The sequence below is a fragment of the Dendrobates tinctorius genome, unplaced genomic scaffold, assembly GCF_039654945.1.
Source record: "Dendrobates tinctorius isolate UK_male_01 unplaced genomic scaffold, ASM3965494v1 ptg000254l, whole genome shotgun sequence".
Taxonomy (NCBI): domain Eukaryota; kingdom Metazoa; phylum Chordata; class Amphibia; order Anura; family Dendrobatidae; genus Dendrobates; species Dendrobates tinctorius.
The window spans coordinates 26393539-26404289 of NW_027361921.1; the positions used below are offsets into that span (position 1 = coordinate 26393539).

At 41.9% G+C, this 10751-nt stretch overlaps 1 protein-coding gene across 2 annotated transcripts; it reads left to right on the forward strand.

Moving 5' to 3' along the window:
* Window positions 1-373: 373 nt before the first annotated feature.
* LOC141067784 (gamma-crystallin M2-like) lies at window positions 374-1380 on the forward strand. Of its 2 annotated transcripts, XM_073558244.1 has the most exons (3): window positions 374-382; window positions 551-793; window positions 1105-1380. In XM_073558244.1, the coding sequence occupies exons 1-3, from the start codon at window positions 374-376 to the stop codon at window positions 1378-1380; spliced, it is 528 nt and encodes a 175-aa protein (XP_073414345.1). The 2 variants fall into 2 exon arrangements, with proteins under 2 accessions (XP_073414345.1, XP_073414344.1); XM_073558243.1 differs by lacking the exon at window positions 374-382 and having other exon boundaries at window positions 524-793.
* The last annotated feature ends 9371 nt before the right edge of the window (window positions 1381-10751 follow it).

Here is a 10751-nt window from a genome sequence, read left to right on the forward strand (position 1 = left end):
TATATATATTTCGGTACAAAGATATACATCTTTCTTGTTTAAATATAACTTTTAAAAAGTTGATTAGACAAACATAATGGACATTTTGTAACTAGGCCAGCCAGACCTTTCTCTCTTTAGATTGCAAGGTCACTTTCTAAAGATTTTGCTGATTTAAACAGTTCTATAAACCCTACATGAAAGGCAACCAATTAAAGTACAGTCACACTGTATCACACAAAAAGGATGACATATATTGCACCTTTTATCTGAATGTTTTGAGAACAGTTCATTTGTATGGAGAATGCAGATCAGCTTTATGACATGTCTTATATAAAGTTTCAGAGTCACTCTATATAGGGTGTGAAAGATAAAAAACTCCTAAATCTTCATCATGGGCAAGGTAAAACGAGTCTAGTACTCAAACTATAAGTATAAACAATGTACAGAATTAAAGGCTCATGGTTGTTGTTTTAAAATTTGGAATCATACTTTATAGTTTTCAACTATGTATACCTATTATAACTTTTATTGCTCTTTATTAATGTTTTCAACTATTGTTTTTCAACAGATCATTTTTTATGAAGACAGGAACTTTAAAGGAAAGTCACATGAATGTTCAGGAGACAATGCAGATTTGCACACTTATTTTGCTCGTTGTAACTCAATTTTGGTAGAAAATGGATGCTGGGTAATCTACGAGCGTTCTAATTACATGGGCCATCAGTATTACCTTAAAAGTGGGGAATATCCTGACTACCAGAGTTGGCTGGGCTTGAATGACTCTATTAGGTCTTGCCATTCAATTCCAAATGTAAGTCTTTGATTTATGCTAAAAAAAAATAATGATTTTTTTCTTATGTACTGCAGTTCCACAATGTAAGCAACATACATTATATCATCATTTTATGTAATCCACCTCTAGGAAATCTGACAACTTATTATATGTGCTAGAATGAATTTTCTTTGATACACTTACTGTTAGTACTGTGTATAAATACTACATTTCAATATTGATGGTGTGAATTGCTGTTTGTAGTGTTAATCTACAGAGCAGATATCTTATTGTTGGTCATTGCTGAGTCATAGGCCCACGAGATCTTACTCATTCTTTCCTTTTTACAGCACCACGGATCTTATAGAATCAGGTTGTATGAGAGAGAAGACTTCCGTGGTCAGATGAAGGAGTATGTTAACGACTGTTCAAATATTTATGAAAATTTCCATACAAATAACATTTTGTCCTGTAGTGTTGTTGATGGTTACTGGATTTTTTTTGAAGAACCTGGTTTTAAGGGAAATCAGTATTTCCTTACACCTGGTGAATACAGAAGATATGCCAGTTGGGGATCTACAAATTCTAAAGTTGGTTCACTGAAGAAAATTGCAGATTTTCATTAAATATATTACAAATCATCTAGCTCATCAAAAGCAAATAAAATAATTTCACCTCATTAATTTCATGTTTCTTTTATATATATGTAAATTGTCATATCAGAGATGAAATAGACTTGTACTCTACTGCCACCTATAGGAAGTAGCAATCCTGAAATCATTATTGACCCTTTATAGAGCCTTGCTACATCAGTTAGGATGAGTTTCAGGGTGTTTGCCCCTCATTAATACAAAGCATAACATCTTATTTCGATGGATGAGTCCACATTAGTTCCACATTAGTGAAGTAATTGGACATTGTTATGCTTATACCAGAATTGTAAATTGGTACAGAAAGTTTTTTTATGATGTCAGAACAAGAGTTTAGCGAAACTGGTTGGTCAAATTCAAAAATAGCAGACTTTTGCTAAAGTCGGGTTTCGCCGAGCGCCAAAGTCGCGTCTTAAAAAATGCTTCCAGCGCCTTTTCTTAGCCAATGATGGAGGACGCACACTGTGGGCAACACGATGACATGCACAGCGGCCACCACCATCTTAGAGAAGGGCATTGAAGTGATTGGCTGGCTTTCTGTGGCGTCACAGTGGGTATAAAAGGCCGCGACCGCCATCTTACTTCTGCCGATCTTAGAATAGGGAGAGGTGCTGCTGCTGCTGATTCTGAATAGGGAGAGTGTTAGGCAGGGAAGAAGAAAAAAAAACTGCTTCTGCTGATAGCGATTTTCACTGTACAGTTAGTGTGCAGAGAAAGGGGTGGATTTTTGTTGTGTGCAGCAGCGCTGGTGGTGATTAGGCTGCCTTTTAAGGCTACTTGCTAGCTGCATTGCTGTGTGCACACTGCTGTTCAAACTGCTTTTTTCAAAGCACTCCAACTTTAATTTATATTTTGTTCTGGTGAGTTACTGAGGGTTCATTTTTTCACACACCGTATAGCGGTGTACGCTCCTCACACACTAACGTGTACCGGCTGGTATCATGGACAAATAGAAGCTATCTGGGTGTGACTCTGGAAAAACAAGCTGAGAAGATTTTCCATTTTTCCAGACCTACACTGTATAGAGGTGTTCGCTTTTCAAACAGTGAAGCTATCTGGATGTGACTCTGGAAAAACAAGCTGAGGAGATTTTCCATTTTTCCAGACCTACACCATATAGAGCTGTCCGCTTTTTAAACAGTGAAGCTATCTGGGTGTGATTCTGGAAAAACAAGCCGAGGAGATTTTCCATTTTTCCAGACCTACACCTTATAGAGCTGTCTGCTTTTCAAACAGTTTCCTAGACAGACTAGACAGACAGCGTGTGTCAGTCCGTATAAAAATAAACGGAGATTGACAATTTTCCATACACACACCGTATAGCGGTGTACGCTCCTCACACACTACCGTATACCGGCTGGTTTCACGAAAAATAGAAGCCATCTGGGTGTGACTCTGGAAAAACAAGCCGAGGAGATTTTCCAGACCTACACCTTAGACAGTTGTCCGCTTTTCAAACAGTTTCATATATCTGCTGTTTGATGACGGTCAAAACTAGACAGCGACAGCGTGTGTCAGTCCGTATAAAAATAGATGGAGATTGACAATTTTCCATACACACACCGTATAGAGCTGTCCAATTCTCAAACAGTATTGTATATCTGCCGTTCGCACTACAGTCACATCTATACAGAGTCAGCGTGTGTGTGTGTGTGGCACTCCATAAATACATATACGGAGATTGATAGTTACAAAAAAACGTATACAGCTCTACACTTCTGATACAGATCCGTATATCTGCTTGTTGGATTACGGTCAAATACATACTGTGAGAGCGTCTGTGACTAACAAAATATATCCGTAGATTTAATTTTTTTAATACACCTTACACAGGTGAACGCTCCTCATACAGTACCATCTCTCTGCTGGTATTTTTGGTACATTTTCCCAAACACGAGGAAGTATGGTGGAAGAGGCCGCGGACATGGGTAGGGGGGCGCAGCTGGTACTGATGGTGGTTGTGCATCGGATGGTTCTGGCAAAAGCACAATAGCAGCTAAGGCAGGAGGTGTTGAGCCTGCGTCATCATCTGGCCCAAGAAGGCCTGTAAGGTTCCCTTTTCTCGGAGCAGGAAAACTGGTTTTAAAGCCGGAGCATTAGGAACAGGTTTTGGCGTACATTGCAGAAACAGCCACCAGCTCTATTGCCTCCTCTTCTGAATGTTCGAAACCTGCAAGCACGGAGTCATCAATGCAGGGTTCTGGTCAGGAAAAACACCTTTCCTTGTGTCATTCACCCCCACCAAAAGTTAAGGATGCGGCAGCCCACACTTCAGATTACTCTATGGAGCTCTTTTCACATACCATGCTTGGGTTATCCTGTCAAATCATGAATTCCCCAGTCCAAGATGAATCTGACATGGAGTGCACTGATGCACAGCCACTGCTAGATGATTCTGCTGGTACATTGACCCAGAGCACTACATTGCCCTTGCAGTCTGTTGAGCCAGAATCTGACCCTGATGAAACTCAGGTGCCCCTTCCCGCATACTATACCACCTTACACGTGACACAGAGGAAGGTAAAGAGGAAGGTGAAGATGACTTTGAAGAGGAGGTGATGGATGACCCAGTTCTTGACCCGGATTGGCATCCATTGAGGGAGGAGGGTGGCGCTGGCAGTAGTTCAGATAAGGAGAAGGATCCGCAGCAGGCATTGACATCGCTGCAGCGGTTATCTGGCAGGCCGTAGCTGTCCAAAAACGTGGAGCAAAAACTAAAAGAGTTGCAGGACAGCTTGGCCAGACGGTCAACTTAGCACAGCATGCAAGGCCAGAAAATGTATACCATAGTAGGAAGAGTGCAGTGTGGCACTTCTTTGTCCAAAATCCTACAGATGAGGCAAAGGTTACCTGTAAGAAGTGCGGAAGGACCTTTAGCCGAGGTGAACAACTCAGAAATTTGAATACCAGTTGCATGCTTAGACATTTAATCAACATGCACTTGCAAGCATGGACGGACTACAAAACCTCAGGTAGCACATGTGCAACTGCTCCGACTGAAGGTAGCCAGCAACGCTCCATCGCTTCCCCCACTGTAAGACCACCGTCACCGTTAAGCACACCACCAGCACTAAATGTGGAGTTGTCGTCGCAAGGCCAAAGCAGTCAGGGAATCACAATGGTTTTTGTTGTGAGTTCATTCTCTGGTTCACCAGTTGTGAGTTCTTCTTCCAGACTCCCTCTGGTGGTAACAGGAGGTAGTGAGGCTGATTAGATCGGTGGAGATCTGCTACCTGAGAATGAGGATGACGATTGGACCTCAGGAGTCTCAGATTGGATTTAAGACAGCTGACGCTATTCAGTTGCTGGTGATTCCTTCTGGCTTGTCAGCTCTTGGTTTTCAGCTCTGATCCAGTCATCTAAAGCTAAGTTTTTCTGCTAGTGTTCACACTTGATTTTGTTGGTCTATTCAGTTTGGCTGGGGGCTGTGCTGAATTTCCACTCTTATTTATCAGTATTTTGCCAATTTGCTTTTTGTCCCTTACTAGTTTGGCCTCTTTTTGCTCTGTCTCAGAATATTTCAGAGTGCTGATATAGTGGGAGAAGTCTAGTGACTTCAGGGTTAATTTTGCTATCAGAAGTGTTGGACATTATTTTTGTAGGGTTTTTGGCAGATTGCAGACAGTGTCTTTCCCTTTCCTTTCCTTTCTAGTTAGTTTGGGCCCCATCGTTTGCTCAGCCTATTTTCCTGCCTGTGTTTGTGCTTTCATCTTGTTTCACCGTCAATACATGTGTGGGGGCTATCTATTCCTTTGGGGTCTGCTCTGGGGCAGTTAGTGTTCCCCTTTTCATGCTTCAGGCTTATTTAGTCCTCTGGCTGTGACGAAGCGTCTAGGAACATCGTAGGTACGCTCCACGGCTGCTGCTAGTTGTGTGGTAGGATCAGGGATCTGCAATCTGCATAGTTATAAACAGCACTAGGATATCCACTTCCTAAATTGTTTAACCAGCCAATGGATAGAATAGTTAAAATATACCTTTTATTAGAATAATATACAATAAAATAAAGTGCAAGGTGCTCAAGTTACATCAAACACAACAAAGAAGAACACACAAATGAAAAAAGCTAGTGGATGCAGTATTGCCCATCATTACTAAGCATCCCGAGTATCCAAATGTTCATTGGGTGCTTAGAGTAAATCAAATACGGCCAACCTCATTCAAAGACATAGAGTACATAATTCTCAAGATAATCTCTATGCTTAACACATCATAACATTAGCCATCTCTTATTGAGAGTAGGTGTCATGCCATCAGTATACTCCCAAGTTAGGCATAACCATACCCCTCTCCTGATCAGGAGTACCATATAATACAAGGCACAATACTGCTACACAGCATTAATAAGAACCACACAGCCTCAATTGCCGCATTTGCTACGGGTTCTATAACACACAAATAATGTATCAGATAGAAACGTATCGTGTGTCATAATAAAGATATATACTCCCGCATACCCTCCATATACCTTAGTACCGGATCTAAATCCACCAGGTATGCATAAATATCTTAGATAAACCGTCTCTTATAAATGTGAGACCAATATTATGACACCAAAATATTTAGTAAAACACGGAACAATCTCACCCAAATAGCAGGGGCATTCTCTGATTGATTGCCATCCCCGTGACTGGTGAGCGCGATACCCCTATCTTCCGACGCGTTTCGTCTAATCTCATCAAGGGAGTCAACTGGGGTTCATCTGAATGGTGTATCACGCATAGCCGTTATGTACTTCATCCGACATTATGTGTACATACACTCATGCATACCTCCTTTTAAATGTTAGCGCCGTGGCGTCTCGGGAAGTCGACACTTCCGGTCCCTGATCCACCTCACATCCTGTGTTTGGGTCGCGCGCATCATCAGCGTGCTCGCTCTATGGAGCGCGTCACACGTTGAGAGCGCGTCTCCCACCAACTGGGCATGCGCACATAGCGCTGCCCTCTCCAAAGGGAAAATGATATTCTATATATTATAATGGCGCTAGTTACTTGCGGCATCAGACAGCCCATGCCCTGCACTACATATGCGCCTATCATTATCATCCATACAGCAGCAACATGTAATCTCATGCTGATTATAGGAATCCCTTTAGAGTTTTTATTCTTAGGGATATTCCCTTAACTCATTCGGAGTATCCCCTACTTAAATCATGTACAGAGATTCATATGTAAGAGATTAATTCCACATTTGATCGGGGGTTTCAGTTAGTGCAGCTACAGAATCAAAAAACTCCTACAAAAATATATATCAATTGTAGGAAAACTGTCAGTTATAAAAATTATTGCTATGACAGTACCGACTCACTTTAACCAGATGGGCCTTACAACCACCGAAAAGTGAGCGAAGTGCCACTAAATTCTCCCTATAACAGCTCCTAGGCTACCTCCTCCCTACCTACAGCGGAGATTGGCACCCTAAGACCTGCGCAAATGGCGTCCCCACTCAACGTCGGCTGTCCCTCACTGCTGACCCTATTAGTCCCTTTGCTAAATGAAAGATATAAAGGATAGTTGATCATTAAGGCCCTTTGGATATGTAGTTTGCAACCAGAAGATCCATTTTGTCTCTTTGAAGGAGTTTTTTGATTCTGTAGCTGCACTAACTGAAACCCCCGATCAAATGTGGAATTAATCTCTTACATATGAATCTCTGTACATGATTTAAGTAGGGGATACTCCGAATGAGTTAAGGGAATATCCCTAAGAATAAAAACTCTAAAGGGATTCCTATAATCAGCATGAGATTACATGTTGCTGCTGTATGGATGATAAAGATAGGCGCATATGTAGTGCAGGGCATGGGCTGTCTGATGCCGCAAGTAACTAGCGCCATTATAATATATAGAATATAATTTTCCCTTTGGAGAGGGCAGCGCTATGTGCGCATGCCCAGTTGGTGGGAGACGCGCTCTCAACGTGTGACGCGCTCCATAGAGCGAGCACGCTGATGATGCGCGCGACCCAAACACAGGATGTGAGGTGGATCAGGGACCGGAAGTGTCGGCTTCCCGAGACGCCATGGCGCTAACATTTAAAAGGAGGTATGCATGAGTGTATGTACACATAATGTCGGATGAAGTACATAACGGCTATGCGTGATACACCATTCAGATGAACCCCAGTTGACTCCCCTGATGAGATTAGACGAAACGCGTCGGAAGATAGGGGTATCGCGCTCACCAGTCACGGGGATGGCAATCAATCAGAGAATGCCCCTGCTATTTGGGTGAGATTGTTCCGTGTTTTACTAAATATTTTGGTGTCATAATATTGGTCTCACATTTATAAGAGACGGTTTATCTAAGATATTTATGCATACCTGGTGGATTTAGATCCGGTACTAAGGTATATGGAGGGTATGCGGGAGTATATATCTTTATTATGACACACGATATGTTTCTATCTGATACATTATTTGTGTGTTATAGAACCCATAGCAAATGCGGCAATTGAGGCTGTGTGGTTCTTATTAATGCTGTGTAGCAGTAGTGTGCCTTGTATTATATGGTACTCCTGATCAGGAGAGGGGTATGGTTATGCCTAACTTGGGAGTATACTGATGGCATGACACCTACTCTCAATAAGAGATGGCTAATGTTATGATGTGTTAAGCATAGAGATTATCTTGAGAATTATGTACTCTATGTCTTTGAATGAGGTTGGCCGTATTTGATTTACTCTAAGCACCCAATGAACATTTGGATACTCGGGATGCTTAGTAATGATGGGCAATACTGCATCCACTAGCTTTTTTCATTTGTGTGTTCTTCTTTGTTGTGTTTGATGTAACTTGAGCACCTTGCACTTTATTTTATTGTATATTGTTCTAATAAAAGGTATATTTTAACTATTCTATCCATTGGCTGGTTAAACACTCTGCATAGTTACCAACCTCTCTGGTTTTCTGTGACTTAGCTTGTTTTGCTTTTTTCTCCTCGGTGACTCATTCATAACAGAATCCCCAGCCATACCGCAGATTCTAGGGTACTCAAAAGCAGGAAAAAGTTGTTAAAAAAAAAAGTGTCAGAATTTTTTTTTTTTTATATTTTTTCCTCTTTTTCTCTGGGGCTGTAGGAGAATTTTTTTCTTTTTTCTAATGGAGATTAAGCAATTGTCTGATCGTGTGGAGTAGCTTGCTGCTGAAGTGCAGGGAATTTCCACCTACCTCATTCAGTCACATACTGCTGAACCTAAGATCCCTACTCCTGATGTGTTTTCTGGGGATCGGTCTAAATTTCTGAATTTTAAGAATAATTGTAAATTATTTTTGGGCTTGAAGCCTAACTCATCGGGGAGCTCTGTGCAGCAGGTTAAAATTGTCATCTCCTTGCTGCGCGGCGATCCCCAGGATTGGGCTTTTTCTCTGACACCTGAAAATCCTATTCTGACTAATGTGGATGCATTTTTTCAAGCCTTGGGGTTGTTGTATGATGAACCTAATGCTGTTGATCAAGCTGAGAGAACACTGTTGGCATTAAACCAGGGTCAGGATTCTGCAGAGTTATACTGTTAAAAATTCCGAAAATGGGCGGTCCTTACTACATGGAATGATAGTGCATTGGCAGCTCTCTTTCGGAAGGGTTTATCAGAGACCGTAAAAGATGTTATGGTGGGATTTCCTGTTCCCTCTAGTCTGGATGATTCTATGTCATTAGTAGTGTTGAGCGATACCGTTCGATACCCAAAAATATCGTATCGGATGGTATCGCCCGATACGAAAAAAATCGGGTATCGCCGATTCCGATACCGGAAGTACCATTCAAGTCAATGGGACTTCCGGTATCGGAATTAAAAAAAGGCCTTTATTTCCTTGTTGGCTAATTCTACATAATTGAAAACAAATAAGAATCATGTAGAATGTATTGTGGGAGGTGGAGGAGACATTAAAAGCATAGTGGTTTATTCAAATCACATGGCATAGCATTAATTCCAATTTTTTTTTTCAAGACGTTCGGAGTTAAAAAGATATTGACTATGTTTTTTATATTTAGTCAGATATGTATGTTTCGCAACTGCCATGCTCTTCACCTTCTTTTGTACTTCTCCCACACTTTCTCCTTCATGATCCGCAGCAGTAGCATTTTTTTCATCAACTTTTTCTTCACCTTATTCATCTTCTTCTTCTTCACCTTCTTCCCATTAATTTTTTTTTTCCATTCTTCATATTCTTCTTATTCAGCTATTATTAATTTTCATATGCTATTTCTTCATCTTCTTCCTATTCTTCTTTTTCTTCATTTTCTTATGGTGACAGGCATTCCTGTAGTACTTATCTATAAAAGTTATAAGATTACACCTTACGTCCTGCCTGTCACAAAAGATTTACAACAGGATTTGTCCGCGTTCAGTTTGACCTGCAGCAGCAGGCATTTTCCAGGGGCACCACAAGGAGGAACGGACTCACCCCATATACTGCTTAGTCTTCTTCTGCTTATAATTTTGATTTCTTCTATGCTGATTTTTTGTCTTATGCTTAATGTTCTTCTGCTTTCTGTTCTTCTGCTTTTGCTTCTTCTGCTTCTTGTTCTTCTGTCTTTTGTTCTGTATCTTGGTGGTTGTCTTCATGTTCTTTGTCCTCTTGGTCTTATTATTTAGGGTCACATTTCTGGTCTTCTTTGGTGTGGTCTTCAGGGTCGTCATCATCAGGGTCATCGTCATGGAGATCAATAAGGATTACAAAAGACAATTTCAAAAAGCTTGATCTTGGAAATGTAGCAGAAGGTACAAGAAGGCTGAGAAACTGGCGAGAACCAGCAGACAGTGCTGGCACCCGGATGGGTAGCAGAAGGAACAAGAGCCAATGGCACTACCGAGGACCAACTGACGGTGCTGGACAACGGTTACTAAGCAGAAGGTACCTGTGCTAAAAAAACACTACCAAGGACCAGCTGACGGTGCTGGACCTCGGATACCGAGATGGAGGCACCTAGGCCAAAGGCTGTGGCGAGAACCAGCAGACAGTGCTGGCACCCGGATGGGTAGCAGAAGGAACAAGAGCCAATGGCACTACCGAGGACCAACTGACGGTGCTGGACCACGGTTACTAAGCAGAAGGTACCTGTGCTAAAAAGCACTACCAAGGACCAGCTGACGGTGCTGGACCTCGGATACCGAGATGGAGGCACCTAGGCCAAAGGCTGTGGCGAGAACCAGCAGACAGTGCTGGCACCCGGATGGGTAGCAGAAGGAACAAGAGCCAATGGCACTACCGAGGACCAACTGACGGTGCTGGACCACGGATACTAAGCAAAAGGTACCTGTGCTAAAAAGCACTACCAAGGACCAGCTGACGGTGCTGGACCTCGGATACCGAGATGGAGGCACCTAGGCCAAAGGCTGTGG